This window comes from Astatotilapia calliptera, chromosome 18 (genome assembly GCF_964374335.1).
Source record: "Astatotilapia calliptera chromosome 18, fAstCal68.1, whole genome shotgun sequence".
Taxonomy (NCBI): Eukaryota; Metazoa; Chordata; class Actinopteri; order Cichliformes; family Cichlidae; genus Astatotilapia; species Astatotilapia calliptera.
The window spans coordinates 21864740-21891159 of record NC_137439.1 but is presented as its reverse complement, the minus strand read 5'-3'; the positions used below and the strand labels follow the sequence as shown (position 1 = coordinate 21891159).

At 44.9% G+C, this 26420-nt stretch overlaps 2 protein-coding genes across 6 annotated transcripts in view; both read right to left on the bottom strand.

The window, feature by feature from the left end:
• Positions 1 to 12: 12 nt before the first annotated feature.
• Positions 13 to 13620, bottom strand: wdr47a (WD repeat domain 47a). 2 transcript variants are annotated; one of them, XM_080293088.1, is made up of 18 exons: positions 12719 to 13620; positions 11420 to 11589; positions 10979 to 11062; positions 10742 to 10826; positions 9209 to 9340; positions 8923 to 9099; positions 8325 to 8836; positions 8070 to 8187; positions 6207 to 6388; positions 4437 to 4682; positions 4280 to 4343; positions 3742 to 3899; positions 3202 to 3371; positions 2943 to 3113; positions 2711 to 2842; positions 2335 to 2553; positions 1410 to 1572; positions 13 to 1375 (listed from the first exon to the last, which is right to left on the bottom strand). In XM_080293088.1, exons 2-17 carry the CDS (start codon positions 11575 to 11577, stop codon positions 1430 to 1432), a joined length of 2751 nt encoding a protein of 916 aa, XP_080149214.1. In that variant the 5' UTR covers positions 11578 to 11589; positions 12719 to 13620; the 3' UTR covers positions 13 to 1375; positions 1410 to 1429. The 2 variants fall into 2 exon arrangements, with proteins under 2 accessions (XP_080149214.1, XP_026006337.1); XM_026150552.2 differs by having other exon boundaries at positions 13 to 1572; positions 12719 to 13560.
• Positions 13621 to 14979: 1359 nt separating this feature from the next.
• The window catches only part of camsap2b (calmodulin regulated spectrin-associated protein family, member 2b), a 33543-nt gene continuing 22102 nt past the window's right edge, over positions 14980 to 26420 (bottom strand). For 2 of the 4 annotated variants that reach the window (XM_080293085.1, XM_026150546.2), the window contains 18 exons: positions 26163 to 26301; positions 25061 to 25200; positions 23490 to 23580; positions 23303 to 23404; positions 22876 to 22945; positions 22487 to 22768; positions 21435 to 22146; positions 21186 to 21332; positions 20880 to 21108; positions 20501 to 20684; positions 19713 to 20406; positions 18981 to 19117; positions 18678 to 18892; positions 18494 to 18590; positions 18111 to 18176; positions 17350 to 17465; positions 17128 to 17246; positions 14980 to 17022 (listed from right to left, as the gene is read on the bottom strand). In XM_080293085.1, the coding sequence (XP_080149211.1) occupies positions 16726 to 17022; positions 17128 to 17246; positions 17350 to 17465; positions 18111 to 18176; positions 18494 to 18590; positions 18678 to 18892; positions 18981 to 19117; positions 19713 to 20406; positions 20501 to 20684; positions 20880 to 21108; positions 21186 to 21332; positions 21435 to 22146; positions 22487 to 22768; positions 22876 to 22945; positions 23303 to 23404; positions 23490 to 23580; positions 25061 to 25200; positions 26163 to 26301 (3837 nt within the window). In that variant the 3' untranslated portion in view covers positions 14980 to 16725. The remainder of the gene's footprint in view (positions 17023 to 17127; positions 17247 to 17349; positions 17466 to 18110; positions 18177 to 18493; positions 18591 to 18677; positions 18893 to 18980; positions 19118 to 19712; positions 20407 to 20500; positions 20685 to 20879; positions 21109 to 21185; positions 21333 to 21434; positions 22147 to 22486; positions 22769 to 22875; positions 22946 to 23302; positions 23405 to 23489; positions 23581 to 25060; positions 25201 to 26162; positions 26302 to 26420) is intronic. The other 2 variants (XM_080293086.1, XM_026150547.2) reach the window with 1 other exon arrangement.

Below are 26420 nucleotides of genomic sequence, written 5' to 3'. Positions count from 1 at the left end.
CAAAATGCAGAGTTTGTGTAAAAGACACTTTATTGAAAGTACCAGCAGTCAGACTTCAGTTAGCTTGAACTCATCTGTCACTTTTAAAAACAAGGCTTAATACAAGAGCCACTAGCATTTCAAAAACAAACTAACTGTACATACATAAACACAACTGAAATAAATACATCTATGTACGTATTAGTTTGGCCTTCATTGTTAAAATAATATATACTATACATTAACATATAAACTTAAATATGCATCTCTGCAAGTAAGTCAATATTAGAAGACGATGTTAAAAGGACAAAGTGCGCAGGTTAAAATAAAAAATTAAATAATATGCATATGCCCCAAACACTGGTTCTAAATAAATATCAAAACACCCGTGCGTCCATCCAGAATCCATTGTGCATACGGTCAGACCCTTGTTTGGGGAAAAGACTGCCATCTACTGACATTACACACACACAGCAGTAGACAAGCCAAAGCTTTTGAACACAGCCAAATCCAAACTGTATGCAAGGGCGCCCAACCAATAATCACATGCTGTACTTCCCTTTGATACTAACATAGTAACGAGCAAGCCACTGCAAAGACACCAGAACAGCTTCAGCGCAAAAAAAAAAGAAAGAAAACAAAAAAACAAACACTGATTTTAAATTTAAACACACTAGCTCGTTTACACAGTTGGAGCTGCAGTAATACAGTGCATACAGTAATGTTAGACACCCCACGGGGAAGCACGAGATAGCCTGACTTCCATAGATTCGGCCTCCCGAGAGGAAAAGCTCACCACTGAAACACTGGAAAAACTACATTTTACATCAAATTTTTGTCTTTCTTAAACAATAGCAGCGTCTCACCAGCTGTAAAAAATAATGATATGCAAAAAGAGGAATGTATGATTCTCAAAATGACTTAACAAAATTTGATATTAAAAAAAGGACCATTTTTTGATTTTTTGTTTTTTGTTATGGAAACTGAGAACTCAAGGAAGGCACCATCATGAACAAAGCACTCCTGTCCTGTCTCTCCTACTCATCCCTTTAGGAAAAAGGACATGCAGCAACTGATTGGTGTGAGCAGAGAGCAAAAACGCAGGGCGAATTACAGGACGAAGAACGACGAAGAATCCTGCAGTTTTACTCCTCAGTGTGGTGATCAAGAAAGGAGAACATGCAACAAGTGTGCTTTTGATGTGTCCCAGGTGTGAGTCCCATTTGCTTTACTACAGACAGGAGGGAAAGGCTTGTTCACCAGTTTGTGTACCTATGAGTGTGTGTGTGTGTGTGTGTAAGGGTGGGTCAGTGTTTACAATGCAGAGGAGCAGTAATATTTTAGGGGAATGTGTCAGATAGAAACAACTGGCTCTGTGTGTATGTGTGTGTGTGTGTGTGTGTGTGTGTGTGTGTGTGTGTGTGTGTGTGCGCATACAAGTGTGTGTGTGTTATGGATTGTGTGTCCAAAGTGTGACAGTGCGATCAGCAGAGGATGAGAGGAAGGACAGGTCTTGTGTGTGCCATCGGCACTGGATCACTTTGTCACCGTGTTCTCCCACCACGGTCAGAGGCAGCTGTTTGGTCAGGTCACCTAGAGAGACGGAGGAGGAGGCAGAAAACCATCAGACACGCGCTAACATGTGGCCTCAAATATATACATACACTCTTAAATCTTTTAATATGTGGTGTTAAAGGATCTGCGACATCTTAACTAGCTGCCCACATGGACAAACCAAACTCTTTACCGTCACACGAGACAAAGATTGTTATTTGGCCACAGTGACAAGAGGTGCAGTATATTTGGAGGCGTTCAACCCTAAGAACACTGTACCAGCTGTCAAACATGCTGGTGGTAGCATCCTGCTCTGGGTTGTTTAATGTTGGGACATTGCACAAAATGAATGGAATAATGATAAAGGAGTATTACCTCCAAATTCTTCCAACTTCACCTCGAATCTACAGCTCAATGGTTAAAACTTGGACACGTCCAAATGTGATGCACCTATGATGTAACTCAGTCCCCTCTAGTGGCAGACCTGGAGCCAATCTCACAATCATCCTTTTAATTTATATTTTATTTAAGGAGGTGGGGAAACCTTCTATAAAACAGGCATACTTATCATCATCATTATAATTATTATTATTACAATTACTTCTGATTATTAAGACTCAAAAGATTGTTTTTTTCCCCAGATGTTAGTGATCAAACGAGTGGCTTTTTAATGAAACATTTTTAAACTTTGTTTGAAGTGATTCTATTGAATTAAGTGCTGTTACAGATGTTTTAACTATTGTAGCTATACCACATCATATCCAGATGCAACCACTGTATGCGCTCTGAAGGTAGACATACCTTGGAGGTTGGTGACCACAACCTTTGTGTCATAGGAACCAGTGAGCAGGTAGTGCGCTCCAGGGGAAAACCTAACGGACCGAACGTCACTGGTGTGCGGCCGGTACACCTGGACGATGCGTCCTCCTCTGATGTCATACAGCATGCATGCGCTATCTTCCTGTCCTGTTGCTAGGAGACGGCCACTAGGATCAACTGCGACTGAGGCAACAGGACTCCCTGTGTAGTAAAGAAGGGGTGTAGTTGTATGAACTGTCATTATTTTCAAATCGAGAACAACAGAACCAATGATAACATTTACTATTTCTGGTATCTTGGCTCACAATTCCCAAACACTTGCTATATTAAGAGGTGAAACACATGATGCGAGCCAAACCTGAGCCATGGAAAGCAGTTCCCACTACCCGCACACAGCTGGGCACTCTGAGGTCCCAGAAACGCACCGTCTTATCTTGAGAGCCGGAAGCGATCATCCAGCCTCCCCACGTGTACAGAGACAGGATGTGTCCTGAAGAGAGATTACACATTGTCCACTTTCAGCATCATCCTTACTCTCTCTGACTTCCACTTTGATTTGTGCTGGACAGATGGAGGGATGGAGCAGTTACCTGTATGTCCACTGAGGGCGTGCAGACCCTGTCCTCTCTGGCAGTCTGTGGTGTAGATGTTACAGTCTCCGGCCCCGGCACTGATCAAGATGGCTCCTCCACTTTCAGGCCCCTCCATGAAGGCCAGGTCTCTTATGGTACCGTCATGCATACTAAACTCCAGGTCTGGGCCTAGGATGCACAAAAATAAACAAAAATGAGAACACTGGCAATGCCACAAACGGGACAACCACCACACATTCACGCTGAGGACACTTACCTGTGGCGTTGCACGTTTCTGCGCTGAAAGGCAGCACTTTGACATATTTGTCATTGGAGCCTGTAGCCAGCAGCTGCCCACAGTGGCTCCAGGCCACACAGTAGATGGACCCTTTGTGGTGTTTGTTCCTCTTAAAGCGAACCACCGGCTGCTTTGTTGGACTTGAACCACTGAGGAGAGGAAAAGGTGGTCAGCTACTGTATGCAGAGATGAAAATAAACAGTTACTGGTTTGAACTTTCGAACTATTTACACACTAACTTTAACTAATATGGAAGAGAGGTTTATAAGCTAACTGACAGATCAGTGACCACATGGCAACCACCAGTCGCTAGGGAAAAATGTGTATTGCACATCTAGTTGCTGGCTGTTATGTGGTCATTAAAAGGTACTAAAAAGTCTACTTTTCACTCATATTTTAAAGGATCAGAAACAAAAAGATGGGTTTTAACAGAGATGTGATGGATCATACTAAACAAAAAAAAAATGGAAAAGAGAACATCTGTTAACATTTAACATTCACTTTTTTGATTTTTGTTACCTCGTGTCGAGCGTCTCTGGATAAGCGCACACGCGTAACGTTTTGGAGTTGGAGCCCACAGCGTACAGCGCTCCAGACGGGTGAAAGGCAACGGCTCGAATAGCCTGAGTGTCTTCCAAAGAATGCACCGGTACAAACAGGCTTTTTGGTTTGTCACCCTGAAAACACGCCATATACGAAAAACACACATTAGCAATGAGATTACAGCACCGTAATCTCATCTGATCTTCTCTACCCTATGACATGCATACTGCTGTGACATCACTGCCATTCAGATAAAACTGTTATAATCCGCTTAGCCAAATTAGCATTACACTGGATCATTTTAAAGTACAATGTAAACAACAGAGAATGTGCTGAACTTTAAAATCACACTACACAAGGTCAGAGCTAAACTAAGGGTAACACCTGAGTAACAACCTGAAACTGATTATTAACACCAGGTCTGTCATAACTGTTATTTCTAATGACGGCTGTCATTCTGCTGTCACCGTGTGTGTGTGTGTGTGTGTGTGTGTGTGTGTGTGTCCGTCCCTACCTCTTTAATTCGGGATAAAGAGCCTGGAGAGTCACCTTGTTGGCCTCCTTTTGGTTTTTGCCCACTGTAAAAAACAAACAAACAAACAAAAAACAGGGGCCAGTAATTCAACAAGCAGGTTTAAAAAACAAAAACAAACAAAAGCAAACTCACAAACCTCATTGTGGCGACAGGGGACTCGTTTGGAGGCGGCACAGGCCGACCCCCTACGGTGCGTTGCGGGGTGCTGCTGAGCACCCCTCCCCCTTGGGTCCGGCTCTGCTCGGGGGTTACAGACGGAGGGTTGTTATTGTCCTCGGAGGCGGGCGTGTTCCCGTTGCCATTACACTGCTGCGTCAGAGATTTTACCTCTTCTCCCAAATTCTCCATCCCCACGTTGAGCTCTTCCAGCTTCTGGATGGACCTGCAACAACCAAACACACGAGTTCTGTCTCCAAAGAGGCAACTTGTTTTCTACTTTCTACTAAAGACTTGTACCTGCAGGCCGACAGCCTGGTTAGAACTACAAAGGAAAACTCAAATATTAATGTAATTATTCACAGCTAGCCTTGTGAATAATTGAGAGTGCTACGTAGACTGGGAGAGGGAGGATGGGGAGGATGGGGAGGATGGGGAGGATGTCTCTGAGGGCAAATCAAAGAGCTTTTGTCCCGCTAGAAGAAAAAAAAACAAAAAACTATTTTGTCACCTCATTTTTAATCACTGAGCTGAAGCTAACTGAAGTGGTTTTGTGGTTAGAGAACATACAGTAAAAATATACATATAACATAATGCTACTGCAGTTTTGAGAGGAAACTGTGTCTAATATTGTGTACAACACAAACACACATGAGGTGGTGGTCCCATGTGTTATGTTGTAGCTGATTAGAGCAGATGGTGCAGTATAGACAGGAGGGGGTGTGCCATGCAAGCGAATCCACATGGGACTCGTCGTTTTTAAGAGCCTTAATATGTTAACCTTTTCTGACAGCTGCTCCTCTGCTGTTATACGACGGTCAATGTCATGCAGGCTTCACTTCAGCAAGCTGTCCCACAACTACCATGACAAGTGCGCCATACGACTGAACAGCTGTCTGTACCATATTTCCCCGAACTGTGAGATGAAGTCTCATTTTGGGGATCTGGTCCATTCTCCCCAGTTTAAGCTACTGCATTGCACTGTTGGTACAACCCAACCCTTCACGTGTTTACAGTGAAACAACTGCAGGGCTATATATATAGCTGCTGGATGAGATTAAATGAATAAATCAACTGCATATAACAAGAAATAACAAGAATTCAGTTTTTGAAATGCTTTGGTTATGCAGTCTACAGACAGATATCTGTATATGAATAAGAAGAATCTGCAAGCAAGCAAAATTTTTAGTATTGGAAGCTTTCTGGTTTCCATTTATCATCTGTTAGGCTCTAATGACCGATAACATTTGAAGGTTTTGGTCATGTGCAGGCATAAAGTCGAGCTAAAGGCAGACTGCATTTGCTCAAATTCAAACTTGACTAATGCTTAATGGAGAATCTGCTTTATTAACTTTTATCACTTTATCCACATTTGAAAACAATGGCCGGCAGACTAAACAGGAAGTCTTGGCCTGAATATCCAAAAACCCAACAGGAAGCCCTGAAAATCAGGCCGTTACCTGCGGAGGCTGAGTCAGCAGTTTAGCTGACTCAGCTGACTTGATACAAAAAAGCAGGACGGGACTTTAGAATAAGAAAGTTTATGTGAATGAAAGGATGAGCTTCAACAAATAAAAGATCTTGTAAACAGCATGATTATAGTGCTGAAGTAGACGCCACCCGTCCATGTCTATGCGCCTGCTTTGGTTTCTTTGTGTGAACCACACCTCTGGCTGAATGTGCAAACAGAGAACGCACATTCCTCATCTTGCAAAGAGCATTTAAGTCATTTCGTTCGCTGCGTTCGTACCTGTTGAGGAACTTCTCTGTGAGGCTGTGCTGCATGTCGCTGGGCGGGGGCTCCTGCTGGACCCCTCCCTCCAGCAACATCTGCTGGTACATCTGCCTCTGCTGCTGCTTCTGCTCCAGGTGCTGCTGCACGCGGAGGCGCTGGCGATAAAACTCCTCATACTTCTCTGTTGAGTCACGAAGCTGGGAATGAAGCATAAATATTTAATATTAGAAGCACATTATTTATACCTTTCTTTTTATTGAGCTGCATCATGTTGCACACAATTGAAGGGATAACCTGTAAAACATGGTGTTGCAACTAACCATGAAATCAAAATGTGTTTCCACCAGACCTGACCCGGCCTGCCGTCGCAGAGGATCACCATAATGAAGTTTACAGGATGATGGTGGCTTTGATGAAGCTACTCATCAACCGTGACTTTCTTCTACTGCTTCATTCATTTTAAAGGTTCAGTTCAATGTGAAATCAGATTTCCATTCAGATTGTTTCACTGTGAATTGCACAGTTTTGTAGATCAGCTGATGTCACAGATGTCTGCCTTCTCAAGTACACTGAATTTGTGAAGACTATGCAGCGATGCGCTCCAGAAATCATGACCTCTGACTGAAAAGGTCACTGAGATTCTAGGGTATGAATCTGAAGATCCTAGGTCGCCTCATCCTTGAGTTACCGTATTCACAAACTTGGGTGATTACGCCCCCCGCCCAGTAAGGTGACAATAATACACCAGCAGCCTTTAACAGCTGAGGAGTAAAAGAAAAAAAAACTTTCAAGAAAAAAATGAAATCACAAAACTTGTTGAGAGCAGTTTGATCTAAAAACTAGTAACCGGGTCGAAATATCAGCCAAAAACAAATTACTTTTTTTGACATGTACTTTCCATTATATTCAACATAATGCATCTCTACAGTGGACATCCAAACTCACGCAGAAACAATGCAAACTGTTCTAATGTAACGCTTTAAAAGAAAAAGCTGCACAAACCAAGCCACACCAGGCAGCTTCAACACTGCTCAAAGGCAGAAGTGTGATCATGTGACCCCTGCTCCGCGCCAGTTCAGGTATCAGCGGAGGAAGGAGGGGTCAGACAGGGAGCTGAGGACAGATCATTTCCCCCCTCTGTCCTCTGCTTCCTGTCCTCGCAATCTGATGGGAACAGACCTACCGGGTGTTGGGGGGGAGGACAGAGACGCTGGCATCGCGCCAGCTTGGAAAAGGGACAGAGAACAGAGAGGAAGAGAGGGCAGGGACGTGACTGTGAGATCACAGAGGTCCCAAAGTCTGCTTCTGTTTCTGGCCTCTTTGTGTGTCTCCAAGGTGACGGGGAAGGCAGAGGAAAGCACCAGCTTCACACTGAGCTGCACAAGAGGCCCCAGAATAGAAACCATGTGACAGACAGACACAGATACTGTGTTCACGATGTGTTTACGGGCAACACGAGGGCACTGATGAATCATTTTTGTGGCTGTGCTCCTAGGCTCTCGAGCCACATGTCCCCACTGACCCCGGATCATGACCTGGATCCACCAGCCTCATTGGTTACACAAAGCAATCGTTACAGAGCATATTATTAATGTTTAAATAGCTAGTGATGACTTTAGAAAGCATAATACAAATGTGTATGTACGATTTCCTTAATGCACTCTCATCCACACTAGATAACAAAACCTGGGCTGCCAATCAGAAGTGAAGAAAGACTAAAATACCAAATACAGACTAATCGGAACTGGTACTGTAGGCAACACCCATTAACGAAAGAAAACAATTAGGGAAGCTTAATAAAACACAGCACTTGTTTGGAAATGTGTTCGCATGCAACAGGCCTAACCAGTTCAAAAAGCAAAAGTCGCTGATGTTTACCTCATTCCTGTCAGCAGAACCAGCTGACGGAGCGTCTTCGCCCGGAGCTGAGGCAGGACGCGTGTTCTGGGCTCCAGCTGAGCCCATCATCTTATCCACAGGTGTGTCTGTCCTCGACCTTCACCGAGAAAACACAAACCCCAGAAAATCAATCAAATAAATCAACATCAATAATGGATCTTGCTCCCTTTTTGTATCTCTAGGAAAAGATTTAGAGACAGGAAATCTGTTTAAGCTCCAAATCTAAGCTCTTACGTTTCAGGGGATTCCTCAAAGATGCTGTGGCAGTCGGAGCTCTCCATCATGAGACTCCTGCTCAAGCTCTGCCCTCCTGCTCCCGGGTAGTGAAAGTTGGCAAACGAGTGGGACATCGGAGAGACCCCTTTACCCGGCGCTATTTCCCCGGCGCTCGCTCGCTTATCCTGGCCGGAGAGCCCGTAGGACAGCCCGTCCAGCGCTGGGTTCAAGGAGCGCGACATGTAGGTGTCAGCGGACTGCGGGCGGCGAAGGGGGGAGGAGGGGTATGGCGACAGTTTGCTGATGAGCGGGGTGAGGAGATCAGAGTAGCCAGTCTTAGCAGGCTTGACCAAGCGGTCTATGTGGATGTTGAGCTGCTTCTGTTCGAAGGCGCAGGAGAAGACGGTCTGGGCGAGGTTCTGCATCCAGGAGAGCAGCGACAGGTCCAGGTCGTCGCAGCCGTTACCGCACAGCATGTCGACGCCCAGGAGGACCTCGCTCTCTGTGATCTCCTCGCCCGTCGCTTTGCTCTGCACATAAGCGTCCGAGAAAGACCGGTTAGAGGCACAAACTCACTCAGGCCGCAGTCTTTACGTTAAATTTTAGCGTTTCACACCTGGCAGAACTCGACACAGCACTCATAGAGGACTCCCTTGAGAAGCAGCTGAAATAGTCGATCCCTGCTGGCCTTGAATCCAGCCTCACTCAGCTTCCTGTCTGCGGGGATGAACTCGGCCACCATGGTGCAGGCCTCCTCGAAACACTGAACTCTGGCCGTGCTCGGGTTCCAGTCCTGAGGGGACGCCAACAGAGAAATGAGACACAAAAGAAAATACATAGACAGTTTCCTCCTGCTGCTTCGATATTATGCAAGTCTTATTCTGTAACAGCAGACTGCGTGCCTTGAACTCAGCATGATTTGTGAGGCGAGGGAGTGTGAGGAGCAGACACAGCTTGCTGTAGTCGTCTTTAGACGGACAGAACTCCTCCAGGGCGTGGAGGCATTTGACAGCTTCCTGCATGGTGAACTCCAGCTGAAAACACATGAAATATATATTTTTATGTAACAGATGATCAAGGAGACGATTCCTCTAAAAAAACAGAATCAATCTTCTCTCAAAGAGCACACTATTGTTTTGGTTTTTGCCCTCTCGCACTGCCACGCGCTGAAAAATCACCACCAGCACACAATCAGGCCCGTTACACAAGTAATACACACCCCCAGCTACAATATTAACTGTGAGCATGCTCACTAGTACACGATATGCACAGATGTCCAAAGAAGTGTGAGCTAATCCAGTTTAACAGGACACGATGGCTCCGACAAAGCATCACAGGCAGCATCCACAACTACATCATGTTACAGCAGACTCACAGCTAGTCTAATTTGAGAGGATAGATGGAGTTTTCATGCAAGTCTGGTTGTCTGATTATACAAAATAGTGTGTGTCTGACTTCAAATTATTAGCAATTAGGACTAACAGAGAAATTAGAATCATCTCTCATATGAATCTTTTATAGCCTCAGCAGGGGAGTTTATGACAATGTGAATATTTTATTATGTACATATTATTTCTGCAAAACATTTAAAAAGGCTCTGAAAGTTAAATATGTCTGGACTCTTTTGGTCTGGTACATGTAATAACCCATCTATTACCAAGAAATCCAGCCATCTATTTTCCTTTTACCCAATCCAGCTGTCACTGGGCAAAACGTGGGGTACTCACTGGACAGGCTGCCAGTCCATCGCAGGGTTAACACATCGAGACAGACCACCATTCATGCTCTCATTTGTAACTACGACCTATTAACCAAACATGATGTCGGAGGAAGCCGAGGTACCCACACAACCACAGGGAGAACATGCAAACGCCACATAGAAAGCCCCCGGCCGGCGAAGTCAAACCCCGAACGTTCTTGCTGGGGGGCAACAGTGCTAACCACTGTACCACCGTAGCATTAGCCTATAAAGTATGTGTTCCTGATCCTTGTTCCTAACGCTGTCCTACTGGTGTACGCGATCCAGAACAAGGAGGGAGAAAACAGTCATAATCAGCTGTCACAGGTGGACAGATGATCTTTGTTAAGTGTTTTATCCACAACAGCAAACAACTTCATCAAAGGAGCAAATAAAGAGCTTAATCCAGATAACCTCTGACCGCAGTGTGGCCATCAGTCACTCCTTAAATGTCAGTGCTGCCACCATTAAACACAGACCCACACACATAACCCACCCACTTATAAGCAGAGAGCTTTTAAGCAGACTTCCACGGTTTCCTTTTCAAACAATACACATTACAAACAGTTTTTACCTGTTTTTATCTTGACAGTGGCCCACCTTGTTCACAGCCTAACAACACGTGACTGCTATAAAGGTTGGAAATTCAGGTTTTGTTTGGCAGGTTTTGATGACAGTCTTTAGTTTTCTGACTTACGTGCTGTGGCTCGTCTTCTGCAGACATGGCGTTATTCACACACAGAGCCTCCAGAAACTTCTGCTTGAGGATGATGTAACGAAACCTGGTGGCAAAATTCAGTCCTTTTACTATTTTTACATACACTTAGGAAAACATTACATCGCCTGTTTGTTTTAGTTATCAGCGACAAAGTGTCAAATAGGTCAAATGAACTGAATATGTGAAAAGCTGCAATAAAAGAATAGGAAGCCTCACCTTTTTCTGTCAAACTTGTCCATGCACTCCAGAGGCTGAATGAACTGCAGGACCTCATCCCACTGCCCGTCGAGGACCAGTTGCCTGAAACAAAATATTTATGTGACCTATGAATGAGAAGACTCACGGTAACATAAGGGTTTTTTGAATATCTTGTGTTTACTACAACAAAATGACAGCGTATAACAGAAACTTGACACTATTTGGTGAACCACTAAAATGTATTTTAATACTCAGATTCAGCAGACTGGCTTACTTCCAAAGCAGCACTCAAACATCCAGTGTGGAGGTGCAGTGTTACACTATCCTCACCATAGAAGATGCTATCAGAAACACTAAACTTACTGGACTGACTGGAACAGTTTCCCATTGCTCCTACTTCACAGAAATTCTTACACACCTGTATCTAGTCTGTACAGAGTGACCACTGAGTTCACTTACCTGAGGAAGAGCATGTCGTCTGAGTAGAGCCCGTTGATGACGCCGCTCTCTTTCTCCAGAGCGAGCATGCTGATGTGCAGCTTCCTGGAGTTGAGAAAGTCCAGGATCACCTTGATGATCTCCACCTCCTTCACATTTATGGTTTCCTCTGCTGTCATTGTGACGACGGGCTGCCAGTTACAGGATGAAAAAAAGCAAAACACAAATGATTAAAAAAATGTTGGGAGTGAAAACCATGGACAAAGTTAGAGGCAAGGCTGAGATGGTTTGGACATATGCAGAGGAGGGATCGTGGCTATATCGGACAAAGGAGGAAAACTACAGGATGTAGTGTAGTCATGGATATAGTAACTGAGGACATGCAGAGTAGGCGTGATAGAGGAGGATGGTGGCGACAGGATGAGATGGAGGAAGAGGAGCTGCTAAAGGGAGCAGGCAAAAGAAGAAGATTCATTCTCTTTGAAAAGAACAAATCTCACTGCTTTGGATATTATATTAACTGGATTCTGGGTAACACTGTCCACCTCCTGAGGATAAAATAGTAGGATTAGTTTTAATGCATCGCCAGGCACCGTGACTTCAGGATGAAACATGAAACTAATTTAGGGCCTTTTTTTTAGCAGGCAAAACAAATGCAGAAGCTTGTAAAAAGTAGATTTTAAGACTGAGATTACAGGTTTGCATTAAGTCTTCCAAAAAAAAAAAAAAAAAAACAGAGGTCATTGTGTGCCAGTCTGTGTAAATGTGTTAAACACGCTAAAACATACAAGCCAGGCAAAACAGAGGTTTGAAGTCAAAACATTAAGGTGCCGCCTCAGAGGTTGTGTTTACACTGGAGAAAACAGCACGTTATATGACTGTCGTGATACTATGTAGCCTCTGGTGTACTGATGGCTGTCTGTCGTCGAGATCGGAGAGATTTCATTTATAAAACTCCAGATAATCACAGCCAGGCACACAAACACACGCACGCACGCACTGCAGTACCGCTAAGCTAGCCTGAGAGATGGCTAGCTAATAACACTGGCACTAAGCCACAAGTCAAACAGCATAAGAAGCTTAGGCTACTTGTTAGCTTTATATAGGTCCTGGATCCAGCCTCCGGATTATGGCAAAACCATCAAACAGCTAGTTAGTGACAGAGCTCATACAAAGCTGACCAATTTCACTGGCTGACTAGCTTCAGCCAGGCCGAGGGGAGAGAGGCATCATCCGCTAGTTAGCTGGGCGGGCGGGGTGCTCACTGACAGCGTCCCCACCGACCACAGTAACCCTCCGCCGTGCTGCCATTACCCTCACCTGTTTCTGAACATACAGGGGATGAAAACGCTGGCCCTCAACGCCGCTCCGTGCTGCCCACAGCCGCTGTCACGACGGTACCGGTGCGGTATTGTCAGCGCCGTTTGTTTCGGTGTCTGTCGGTCCCTCCCTCCTCCTCCTGGTCTCTGACGGTGTCCCCTCCTTGCTGGATGTTTCTCTGCGGTCTGTTTGTTGCCCAGCCTGCCTGCCTGTCTGCTGCCTGCAGGGGCACCGCCTCCACCCACCCATCCATCCATCCATCCACCCACCCAGCAAACAGCCAAACTTCACACAATCAGCAGCATTAAACAGTGTATTATAGAGATAATGGCATTTTGTGAAGGGAAGGTGTGCATACAGTGAGGCTTTTTTATTGTTGCCTTCTTGAACGTAAAGACACATATTTAAAGGAAAAAGAATAAATAAACCATGTGTGACCCCTTTAGTATACGGGACGTATCTATCTATAAAAAAAGATAATAATTTAAAAAAAAGAAATCAATCTATTAATTAAATTAATTACTTCAGTTAAGGCGGAAATTAACAGCATCTGCATTAAGATGATGTGTTTGAGGTCCTCTGGTGGTCTGTTTGTGCAACATGCATGACATGCAGTGCAGGTTGAGATGGCTTTCAAGATCAAGACAAGCTTTATTATCCCCGAGGGGGACATTTGATTTGTAGTCAGCAGCATAAATAACACACATAAAGTATAAAGCCAAAAAACCACAAATCACATAATTAAAAAACGTAATAGTCGTAGGAACAAATGAGAATTTAAATCGATTTTTTTCTGCACCGAGGGAAAAAATGCCTCCTCCCTGAAGATAACAGCTGATACTCTGAAACAAAGGATGTGTGCCATCACCCCAAATCCTTTCTGCCTTAAGGGTCACCCTCCCTCTGTACATGAGGTCAGGATTATTTAGCTTCAGTACCTGCCACTTTGCTACACAATTTAACTATATGCTCCAACCTCTTCTCCAACTTATCTAAAATCAGTAACTATTTCCTTCATTTTAAACACATTAAATGTTTAGAAGGGACTGTCCACACCATGCTTGAGATTCATCTACAACTGGGTCACGATCTGCATCATGAAGCAGAGAGATGACCACTGAGTCGTCTGCAAATTTGATTATATGTCAGTCCTGATCGAGGTTCTGACTCTCATTTGTATAAAGAATAAATAAAAGTGGAGACACGAACCTTAGGGGAACCGGTGGAAGGTAAAGTACATCTGATATTGTTGACTTTCACTTTCTGAGGTCTATCTGTTAAAAAGCCTCACTGATTCAGATTCCAGGTAAGTTCACAAACATAAAGGTTGAAGAAGAAGAAGAAGACTGATTCCACGTTTTACTGTATATAATTACTATTAATTCTCTGTATTGTACCTTTAATGTATGTTGGCCTGTTTGTCCTGCAAGATTGGTCGGTCTTCTTCTTTCTTTTATTGCATGCTGTAAATACAAAGTCCATCCAAATATTGCAGGAAGGCCCTGCATCAAGACAGGTATACTTCAGAGATATCGATCTATCCAGTTAGGAAGCATAAACCATTATGAATCTGCTGTGAATTGTGAATTTCACCTGCTTTGGTGCAAATGAAAGTTATAACAAGACATCCCCCAAAAAGAGAATGGATTTGCAGGTGCTGGCCACAGATATTTCCTTTTCTCTTTATCTATCCTGAAGGATTTTTCTCTACTTTTGCTTTTTGATAGTTTCCATGCTACTGCTGGCTAAGATAATAAATGCAGCTTATTCAGCTCCTCAAAGATGCAGGAGAAACCATGAGGTGGACCATTACACACAGGGAGAGTGGACAGGGCCATATAAGGGCATCAACAGCGCAGCAGTACTAGAATGAGTACTTCGTGCAGACTAGTCGTGCATGTTTCTGAGCAAAATGTCAGAAACATTAGCTTTGAGGGCTCAACATCCTTTAGTGAGACCTGTGCTCAAAGCCCAGAACAATGAAGCTGAATTGGGATTTGCCCAAGCGTACCAGAGTTAGCGGGTCCACCAGTACTACCGAATTCTTTGCACAAACTAGAGCAAAACAATTGGCTGCCAATGGATTTTGTTTTGTTTTCAAAGCAGTGCATTCTTTTTCAAATGACCCCAAACTGCGCTATACTGCCAAACATACTTCCTAGTCTGCCTTCACACACATATGAACCCACAGCACTTTCATCATTATCACACTGTGGACAAGAGCATTTTTACAGCTCTTACTTTACTTAAGTCGTCACAAAGACAAGCACAGATAGTTTATTTAAAAAAGCACATTTTATGACACAGACATGTAATGAGACACCATACGTATTATTGATAGCTGGCATTTAATAAAGCTCAAAGGAATAGAAAAAACAATAACAACCACAAAAAAAAAGAGATCCATGAACAGTTGAGCATAGTTTGTTAATTGAAAAGAAAATGAGTTCAGAGTTGGAAAAAAAAAATACTATGGTTTTCTCTGTATACTTGCTGGGTTTTATACAATACCACACTAAAGCCTGTGTGAGACTTTACGCACTCTCAGCTACACTTTGCATTCAGCACACTTCCTTCAACATCTGCACTGCTTCCATTAGTACACACTTCCATCAGTTAAATGTTGTTACAAAAAATACTTCTATATGCCAAAATATATCTGTACAGTGTAAACACATACTGAAGGAACGTATGATTTTAAAAAAGAAAATGTAACAGTAACGTAAAAGAAATGTAATAAGCATGTCCTGAAGAGGGAACATCTTCGATTAGACTCGACAACAGTGGACGGGGTCCTCAAGTGCTATTTACAACTGTGGACGACCTCGAGGGCGATCACGCTCTTTAACAGTTTATCCACATTAAAGTGACATTTGTAGTGTTTGTTAGATCCAAATGCAACATGGTCAACGGCGAGCATTCGAAATCACTCTTAAATTGCACAGACTGATGACACAGTGTGGGATGTCCGTCTAATCTAATACTCACGATAGTCTCGTCAGCGACGCTGCTGAGCGGTCACACTTTTTGCATCTGTAGCACAACAAAAGGCCCCCGAACGACAACATACCGACACGCACGTGATAAATTATAAAAGCTACTCAAAAAGCTACCACAAGCTGACTTGTTCATCTTTAATGGAACTGCCATTATATACAAACTAATTTAACTTATACAGGTACAGCATATTATGTTTCTCTGAATAAAATCTAAGACGCCTTTTTTTAAAAATCATCTTCAAAGCATCGAAATCGCACTGAAATAAATTAAGAGCCTATTGCAGGTGCTTTCCAGAACAGTTTGATGGTACTGCACATGCTCGATAATCTCATCATTTTATTCGGAAAGTAAGTGCAATCACCAGCTGAGGTATTTTGAACCCTCACTCTTCATGGCACTTCACTATACACACACACACACGCTCATTCGAACACACACAGACACTAAATTTAACCGTCTAGAAGTTTTTCAGTCACGTGTACAAAAAACAAACAAACAAAAAAAATTACATGCCTCTGATCAAAGATGGGGAGGCGGAGGGGGGGGGGTAAGCTGATCCCTCATCTGTGCCGCAACAGGCGGTGACAAAATAACGTTAACACTCACGGTGTGTTCGTCTGACACAAAACAAGCATAAGGCCACACATGATCAACTCAGAGAAACCAAACGGCCTCTTTCAGAGGCGTGACATTCAGTGCTTCAGTGGTTCAACTAGATAAGGCATTGGTTCGCCTCTTAATATTTTATTCCATCTCTCTCTTTGTTTTGGCACATGAGAACATTGATGCACGTGCTGACGAGTACACACTTGGGGCTCGTTTGAAGCTGTCCAAATGGTTACAGCCAGCTCTGATTTTGTGAAAGTAAATCTGAGGCCCACCCGTGTTCTTACATTCCAGTTGTGATTTCTAAAAGTGGGAATGTCAATAAAAGAGCAAAATCCGCAAAGTCCTGTGTTTTTGCTCCGACGGAGCACATCCAGATGCTGCCCAACCCAATCTGGGCACTACTTGGGGTGTTTTTTGGGCGTGCCCTGTTTCTTGGTCTGCCACAGATGGCTGGCGATGGTAATGGCATCCACGCTGGCGGACATAGTTTTGGCAGGGATCTTGCTGAACTGCTTCCTATCGGAGTTGTACTTGTACAGAGCTTCGATCATCTTTGTTGTAATATTTTTCGGGCCGATGCCGGCCAGTTTGGTGATCTCCTCGGTTTCAGGGCAGTAGGTGTAAACGGACCGGAACTGGCAGCCGGCATCGCGAAACAACACCAGGAAGTTGTTGGCTTCAGATTTCTCCATTTCCTATGGTGGCAAATTAAAAGAAAAACAAAAAAACATCTCATTACGGTTTGTTACGCTCTTTTTAGTCAGGAAAAATATATTTATACACACAGATACAAAACATACATCAAGTATCTTGTTTTTCTGCCCTTCATTGACTTTGCCAGCCAGGCAGCAGTGAGCCAGGGCGTTCTGGATGATGTGCTTGTTGGACTTGGCACTGGGCTCCTTATAAAGTTTAGGTCCTGTGGGAACAACGCACAAGCGTGAGACTGCAGACAAAAAAAAATCCTTCATTGTTCAGCAGCTATGCAAATGTAAACAAACTATCTAAACTCCTGTGTCTACCTGTGTACTCAGTGTTGGAGGGGGTGGAGGAGGTGGTGGAGTCGTTTTCCCAGTCCTTCTCTCCGTTACGGCTGCCGGCCGAAGGACAAGAAGAAAAGCCTTCCGCGGAGTCTGGCCTGGAGGTGATCGCAACACAAACCAACAAATGACACACGCAAACATAACCACCACGAAGACGACAGACGAGCGTGGACACGTTACCGACACGTACGCCAACAAAATGCACACACACACAGACATGCACACACACAGATGTGGCAAAATAAGGTCAGACGCCGTGACACAGATCTCCAAGCCCTGCCTGTTGTCCCGCATTACATCATCGTACTGTCATAGTCAGATGAAACGGAGCAGCGAGGGGCAGAAACGGCACGTTCATCCAAGCAAAAGCAAAGTCTCGGTGCTGTCTTTATAGGTGCTGCGAGGGATGAGCTCAAGTACTTATGAAGGAACGAGCAAATACACTGGTGAAGCAGAGAGCAGCCAGCAGAGAGGAGAGAGCAAACAACAGCCTGAGAGCAGCACTGCACAGGACGGGAAGATGGGAAAAGAAAAAAAAACCAAGAAAGGTGGAAACAGCTCAGCCACGCGAGTCTCGGGAAACTTATTGCAGAAGCAGCTATTCAGTGTCGACACATCCATCTGCTTTTATGCGTTTGCCAATGAAATGAGGTTTATACAGTAAATCAACACAGAATCACATCTACTTCAGTTTAATGCACTCGCTCTGCTGAGGCGCTCCTCGTCGCAGGGTTACTAACCTTCCCTTTCTTTCTTTGGGAGAGCTTAAATAAAATGGGATATTGGCAGAAGCTAGTTTGTGGCCTCTGAGGGAAGCATGCAAAACAGAGGGAGAAAAGAAGAGAGGGACAAGAGAGAATCAAGATGCAGACTGCAGATCCTCACAGGGAGAAACGAAAAAAAGAAACATTTCCTCGAATTAAAATCACAGCTGGAAGGTCACAATTGGGAGGACACGAACCCACAATCCAAGTAATAAACTGCTTTTGAAATTAAGAGTTTTATTCTTTATTCCTGGGCTGGTTTCATTGACATGGACAGGTGTTGATAGATGTTTGCGTTCCTTCTCCTGGATCTTTTTGGGTCCAAAATGTGATCGTCAGGCAGACAGGCTGCGCCTTACCTGTTATTCTTCCTGTTATCTGCATCTCTGTCATTGTTGGCCAGATTGAGAGATGCCAGAGAAACGCTGGACACCGAGAAGCCTCGAGGACGCACACCTGCGCAACGACAGCAGACAGGTGCGGTTTTACCACGCGTCACAAAGTTCGGGTGCGTTTGCTCGCTGGGTTTGTCGCGTTGCTCACCTGTTGCTCTCGCGGGAGGAGTCGACGACTCCATGACGTCTCTGTGGATGGACTTGGGCCGCGGCTTTTTCTTGAGACTTCCAGATCGAGGCTTGATGACCTCGTCCATGTCCTCCATCAGTTTGAGCTGCTTCCTCCTCAGATACTCATTCTTGATGTATTCCCTCCTCGCCCTCTCGTCGTCCTTCTTCTGCTGTTCTTCCTCCGCTTTCAACCTAAAGAAGGAAACCAAGAGACAAGTAGGTAAATGCAAACTGTAGTTGGACGCTGAACACAGGCAGAAAGTCAGAAAGACAGACGGACCGTGCAGCTTCCCTCTTCTGCTCCTGGTCCAGCTCCTGCTGTTGTTTCCTCTCCTGAGCTTCCTTCTCTCTCTGCAGCCTCTTCTCCAGCAGAGCTGCTTTCTTGGCCGCCATGTCCTCTTCCCCTTTCACATCATCCTGGTGTTTCATGGACAGAAACACACAGATGTATAACAGACCTCCAATTATAAGCACAAGAAATGAAAGCTGGGTGAAGAAAGTGTGATTTGTGCAAATCAAGTGTGAAACTCAGGATCAAAGGTAAGAAAACTGACTCTTTGTAAGGATGGCAGCTCTGATGTTGGTACATTATCAGAGTGTACTGGACTAACGCGAGTTTGTGTTCTGGCCCGTTATTCTCGGCCCTCATTCGCCCGTGGTGTATTGTCTCTGATCAGCTCATGGCTCAACAGGCTCATCACCGCACATGCTGTTCCAGACTCACACAGTGTGAAACTCTTCCTTCACCATCAGGGCATGCAGTCTGTGTTATTAATGAGAAGTTGGTGAGCCGTGCACCAATTACCATTACAGTTGAGGGAAGAGAGTAAAAAATGTGGGGTGAATACTGAACAGCCCCGTTTCATGGCAGGTACTACTTACACATCTCGACTAGCGGTTATGCTGATGTTAGAAATGTTAGGCCATGTTTAAATCACCATCATTTGTAAAAGCTAAAAAACAAAAATCTGGAGGTTTGTTTTGAGCTAAAAAATTTGATGCTGAAACTCACCGTGAAAAAGAAGCCACAGCACATCTTTTGGTCTTCTCCTGTTTCTCCCTCTCCTGCCATCTCCTGACCTTGGCTCTCTGGAGGCTTCAGGTTCGACTGAGGCACCTCCACCACGTCTTTCCGATCCTCTGGGTCTCCTCTGACCCGGCTGTCTGTCGTCCCTTGGATCTCCGACACCGGCTGAGAGAGCACCTGTGATGTTTTCGATTGTTTGGATTCTCCCTTCAACTCCGTCTTCTTCTCCCGTCGCTCATCGTCCTTTTCTTTGGCTGCTTCTTTAGTAGGAGGCGTGTCAGCACTCGCCTTTACCACGGCTTGCTTTTCGTTGTTAGTGTTTTCTTTGTTGTCCTTGGTGTGTGCGTGCTTGCTTTCCCCAGAACCCTCATCGTGGCCCAAGTAAGCAAAAGAACTGATCTGTGTTTGGCTGGGGGTGAAACGCCTCAGTCTGGGCAGGCTGTCCACGGAAGTGGGTGTGTTGAGCATTCGGCTAAAGGGCGTGACCTTCAAATCATTTGGACGCGGCGTCCGAGGGGTTCTGGCGTGGAAGGAGGCCGGTCGTCGTTTGATGCCGGCAGGGGAGCGATTGGGTGCGTGTGGAGAACCAGAGGAGGACAGGATCGGCGATAAGGAACCCACCGAGCCTCTCCCTGATCCCCGGCCTGTTACACTGCTGCTACGCAACTCACGGAGCTGCCTGAGTAGAGCAAATACCCACAACATACATGTGACATGGTAGCAAGGTGATGGTAAGTGACCAATTCAAATAAGTGGTTTGGATTAGGTGGTACCTGTGTGGAGACGGTGCAGGAGGTGGGATGACCCAGGCTTGTTGCTGCTGCTGTCTCATGGCCATGATCTTCTCCTGCTGCTGGGCCAAACGCTGCATCTCTGTCTGCAGGAAGCTCAGCGACGTGTTCAGCCTCTCAATCGAGCGTGTGTATTCTGCAATATCGGTTTCTCCTGGCGTCACACCTGCGTCACCGCAAACATGAGCAATGACGTGAATTATGTACCTAAATAAATCTATTCAGACAGCTTCCTAAGATCCAGGCTGAAGAGTGAAACATTAGCAACTTGCAGAACAATACAGACATTTAATCAAAATATTTGAAAGACTCACTAAAAAACCCCCAAAAAAAACAAACATCTTGTGCTGTGATTTCGTACCGCCACCATCTTCACATGGAGATTTCGGAGCTGCCCCGTCTGGCTTGCACCTCTCGGCCCGCTCCATGTTGCCCTGCCTGATGTCCTTGGATGAAGTGAGCGGCTCTGGCGGAGGTGTTTCTGCTCCTGAGCTGGAGCTGGGGGGTGCTGTCACTCCCTTCCGCCTCACTACGTTCAGGAAGGCCGTTCTGCCCATTCTCTGTCGATGTCGCGTGAAAGCAGCTTCCACCTAAAGAGCGAGACATGTGATGTTTACACACTTATATGTGATGCTAAGTTGCTATGAATCTCTTTAAGTCCGTTTACCTTTTTCTTTTGTGCTTCGATCGCTCTGCGTTTCTCTTCCAGCTTCATCCTCAGCTGAATCATCTCTGAGGCGATGAGGTGCGAGGGATCTCTGGGTGAAGGAGATACTGGAGAGGGTGATGTGATTGGTAGAGGAGGTGTAGAGATCTGGAACCAAATGTAAACATCAGCAACACTGATTCATTGCTATTTCAGCCTGAGGTGTAATCCAGAAAGATTTGTGCGAGTGGCTCAGAATGAATGACAAACCTGAGATGAAATGTTTTTTGGTGAGTGCGTATAGGGGACATTGAGGTCTGAACTCTCTGGTGTGGTCCCTCCACTGCTCCTTCCCTCCAGCTTTCTGATCTTCTGCTCCACGAAGCTCGTCATCCGCACCAAGCCACCTCCGGAACCACCGGAAGATGAGACAGGGCTGACTGTGTGTGATCTGGGCAGCGTGGGCGCTGAACTGGGACAGGGGCTGTTTCTGTCAACTCCATCTCCCCGTTCACTCTCAGGGTTAGGGCCACCGACCCCTTTGCGTCCTCCCTCCTTGCTTCTTCCCCCTTCTAGCTTGTCCGGCAGAGGACACGACCGGGTCATGGCCTCACAGTCTGGGTCCATATCTGAATAGTCTCTAAGCGAGGACGAGTCCTCATCCAAGCTCTGGATGTCTTCGGTCCTCACATGGATCCCTGTGTCGACTTCATCAGTGGATACAGAGTTAGGATCGTGCTCATTGAGTCGCGCCTTTGCTGGACTCAGGTCATCTCCTCTACCTTGGGCTCCTGGAAGGTCTGAAGGTTCTGCACCATGGAGAAAGAAGGCATTATCTCCATCCCCCATCCCCAAGCTAGCGTGTGGTCTTTCAGTGTCATGGATAATCTTCAAGGCCTCCTCAATGCTCGGGGGAGTTGATGGGCTGATGTGGCCAGCGTGGCTGGGGCTGTTTCTGTCTGGCAGGACCCCGTTAGAATACCTGAGAACAGAGACACGTAAATTAACCGATTACAGTCACAGTGCAGGTTAGAGGAATCTTTTAACTTCCTGCTCAGTGAGAATCAGAAAGAAAGTGTTGGATACCCTTTATATCTCAACTTTCAACCATCACCTATCCAGCTACCATCCATCAATCCATCTGGTGTCACCATGTCAACATGCTACAAATAAATTGTTTTCTAGAAAGAGCATTTATTACATTCAATCACCACCTACATGTGTAAAACGAATTAAAAAACATTAGTTTTTGCATCCCTAACATCATTTAAAGCTGGCAGGAGCCATTACTTATGGATCAAAACAAGCCCGCTATACTGTACCTGCTTTGGCTCTTGACTGTGAATGTGTTGTTCCGTCCCAGAGGCTTGTGTGAGGTGAAGTCGTCATCCTCCTCTGGTATGTGTCTGCTCTGGCCGTTTACACTGACAGGCATCATGGAGAGCTGGCGTTTCATGCCTCCTCGGGACGCGTAGTGAACTTTGAACCCAAGGCCGTCGCTGCTGGCTGAGCGCGTCATGCCGCGCAGGGAGGGAGCCTCATCGAGCGGGAAGGTTGGGTCTCCATCCAGAGGAATTTCAAAGGAGATTCCTCGAGAGGAGGACCTAAAGAAGAGGAAAGGAGAAGAATTGTTAGTTTAATAAAGAAAAAAAGGTCCACTTAAGCCAAAGAAGGCACAGTTTAGCAGGGCTGTTGGATTTCAAGCACTTACTGTTTTTCTTTGGGCCAAGTCCCGACACAGCCATCAACATAAGACATGGAGGTAGATCTCTTCATTACACCTGTCAGAGACGCAGAGTATATTTGTTTAAGAGACTTATTGGCTGTATGAAAATATTTACACACACTGTGTGCGCAGTAAGTGTTTACTTTTACAGTGCTATGTTTAGATTGTTTCTACTGCTGCAAATCAGCCACTAGAGGGCATCTTGATTCAAAACAAAACCATGCACTGGTTAGTATTAACGCCCCTCAGTGACTTTCAGAGTACATTATTTTATTGTATGAGTCAAATAAAGCTCTTTGTTTTTTTGTTTTATGTTCTTGCCTCTTTTTCACACTTATTTCCACACTGCTGAATAACGAATCATCAGAAATGCTCTAAAACATCTATATCACAGCAGATGATCGATCGTTACCTTCAGAAGGAATTTTCTCTGGGCTCAAAGGTCTGTCTGCATAGCTCTGTTTGACTGGACTGGACACAGGAGCCATGTTTCTACAGGATACAGGCTCACAGGCTGCATACAAAAACATACAGTCAATATTCAGCTTTTCAATCATTTACCAACAGCGTGCTAATATTGTTGTAAAGCTGTACTATACCGTTCGGGTCGAAGATTCTGGGCTGTACAAATGACGGTTTAACCACTTCAAACCACCAGAAAAGCTCAGCCATAAACACCAGGTAGTTACTCTGCAAGACCACACCAGCTTAATGGTTAATTTGGAGATATTAGTAAATGACAATGAGCACAACACTTGACTTCTCCCTCCGTGTCTCTGTAAAGGTGCTACCAATCATAACAGATAACATCTGGATGGATTAATGAGGTCACAGCAAGTCAGCAGCCTGTCTCACTCTGGGGTTTGTGTGCATGTACTTCCAAATGTTTGACTGTCTGATTTACTTAATATCAAATCCATACACCTTTTGAAAACTGCCAAAAAACACCATCTGGAGTTTAAATTAACATGTGCACGGAGGGATGCAGAAAGCAGCACGAGTTGTGCATGTGTTAGTGTAATAACCAGATAGGCTCAGGAGGTCTGCAAAGATGATGATCTGTAGAAAACTAATTTGTCAGTTTATTTCTTCTCTAACAAGGTGAGTCTTTAGTGTAATGGTTTACACGTTCATCTAACAAGCAAAAGATCCTGAGATTGATCCCGAGAGGAGACCCAAATCCCTCCGAGGTTGTGTCAAGAAGGGCATCCTGGGTAAAAATCTGCAGAACTACCTGCTGTACTGAGGGCTGCTTTCGTTTCTCCTCTAACAAGGAAAGAACGAGAGCTGAAAGCTGTGATCTCTACTCCTCTGTGTTTACTTAAAGTAATGTACTGAAAATGAACAGACACATGCAGACAAACACTTGTTAAGATTCTGTGCGCAGTGAGTCTGTGGTGGACGGGCAGTGTGCCAGAGCCTTTAGCTGGCCTTCGTGATCCACCCCACTGTTGTAGTACTGTACCACTAAAAAGTCAACATGCACACACACTAAAATTTATGTAGTGGATGAGAAATGAAGGAAAACAGTGTGCAAATACGAAAACTTTCTGATGTTTTATTTTTTTTGAGGAATGGAAAGTCCCAGCGTGCTCGGATCATGGCTTGAATCTTAATGTTCCTTCCCACACTCTCTGCATACTATTTACCCACACTGCCACTGCTGCACTGGTGTTTGGATGGCACAGGGGTGCTCTTAAAGTAGGTCTCCTAACCATAACCAAATAAGCATGAAAGGAGGAGCTCTGTGTCTATAAAAGTCTTTTTTGTTTGTTTGTTTTTTCACAAGAACAAGAGAGACATGAAGAGAGAAGAACAAGAGAGGCGGGCAGAGATGTGAATCTGTCCTCTGTTGGAGAAGGGAGTGGGATGGAGTGAAGGGAGTCTCTCAAAAGTACAGACACTGCACTCTGAAAGCACCAGCACACACAGTCTGTTGTAATCTGTCTCTCTCTAACATATACATACATAGACACGCACACAGAAACATACACACAATAGCAATCCCTGTAAGAGCCAAGCCTACTCACATTCAAACTTTTCCTTGAGTGACTCATTTTTGCCCATGCGTAATTTCCCACTCTTGCTCTTCCCCCTCCAAAAACGTCTCACCATTTCTCCATCTCCTTTCACCGTGAAAGCAGAACTGTCTACATACAGTTTGACCAACCTTTATAGAAGCATGGGCGTAGAGCAGGTCCTCCAGGGTGAAGTGGCAGCAGTGGTTGAGGTTGTTCCTGCAAAACTCCTGCACCAGTTGTAGGTTGTACAGACTGTCAGCCAGGGACATGGTCTCCTTGAGGCAGATATCTGTTCAGCAAAGGGGAGGGGTCAAACACAGAGACACAAGGAAAGGGTAACGCGCCACACAGGAAGCCGAGGACACGATAAGAGTTTATGTTTAAAAAAAGACTAGAGGAGGAGGAAATGACTCTTAATTGTCCTGCATTTGTCATAAGAAGCCTCTCATTTGAATCACTTAAGCTCCTTGAAATAATTTGTGACGAAAACGTTCAAACCCTCTTCAAGTGCTTCTAGATGAATCATCAGGATTTTTATCCCCTGACGTTACTATAAGGACGGCCCGTGTATGTGTAGGAGGTCTGACAAGGCAACGGAAGACTACGGCAGCTGGTTTCTCTGCTGTGATGTCATTCTGCGCTTTACTTTAAAAAAAAAAGTGAAGAGAGTAGAGTAAATCAAGCTGCCAACAAGAAACCTTAACGAAGCACAGCTTGTTTTCACATCTGGTTCACATGCCTGAGATCTTCCTGCGAACTACAGTCGAACACCAGAGTTGTTTGTCTTTGAAATAGCAGCCGGCTCCACCTCTCCCTCACACAGCCCTCATGACCAATCACATTCCAACCCGGGGCATTTTCAAAAACGACAGTCTGGGCAAGCTCAGCGGAAACACGGCTTTGTTCTCCATGAATCCTAGTACCCTTTTTCTTCCTCTATCCCTCTATTTATACCACTATCAACAAATGCATATTGTGAAATATAAGGATTAGGTTTTGCATTTATAACACTCGCTTATGCACAATGCAAGTATTATTAATACACTCTTTGTTAAGCTATTGTAAGAGACTGGCAGTGAGAACAGTGACTTTTTTGTGCTCTGACTGAAAGTCACTGTGGTTAGTTTGATGTGCGCTATTCTGTCCTTTAATATGTGTGTTTGAACTGAGTTTAGTCTTGCAGTCTTGTGTGTAATAAAGCTAACAGACGAAAGTGTGGATAGTTAACAGAAGAGGGGGATGGTTGCAGACCTTCCAGTCTGATGGCCTGCGGGCAGTAGAAGTGCAGCAGCGCAGTCAGGGCGCAGCCATCTGTGTTGTCCTTCAGCAGGTTTTCCACCAGGGGGAGCGACGGCGCGCTCCTCTGGGCATGCTCCTTCCTGTAGCGAGCCTGAAACCATGGCAACGGCACAGAGACATCAGCTACATGTGTCATCGCGGTGGGTGTGTACAGCCGGCTCTCTGATTATCGATACAACCACATCTCCATGCTCCAGTCAGTCACACACA

Coding starts and splice junctions, on each gene's coding strand:
- wdr47a (XM_080293088.1), bottom strand. CDS start 11,577: ATGACAGCAGAGGAAACCATAAATGTGAAGGAGGTGGAGATCATCAAG. Junction 11,063..11,419: donor GACGACATGCTCTTCCTCAG/GTAAGTGAACTC, acceptor ATTTTGTTTCAG/GCAACTGGTCCTCGACGGGC. Junction 4,344..4,436: donor TCCCCTGTCGCCACAATGAG/GTTTGTGAGTTT, acceptor TGTTTTTTACAG/TGGGCAAAAACCAAAAGGAG.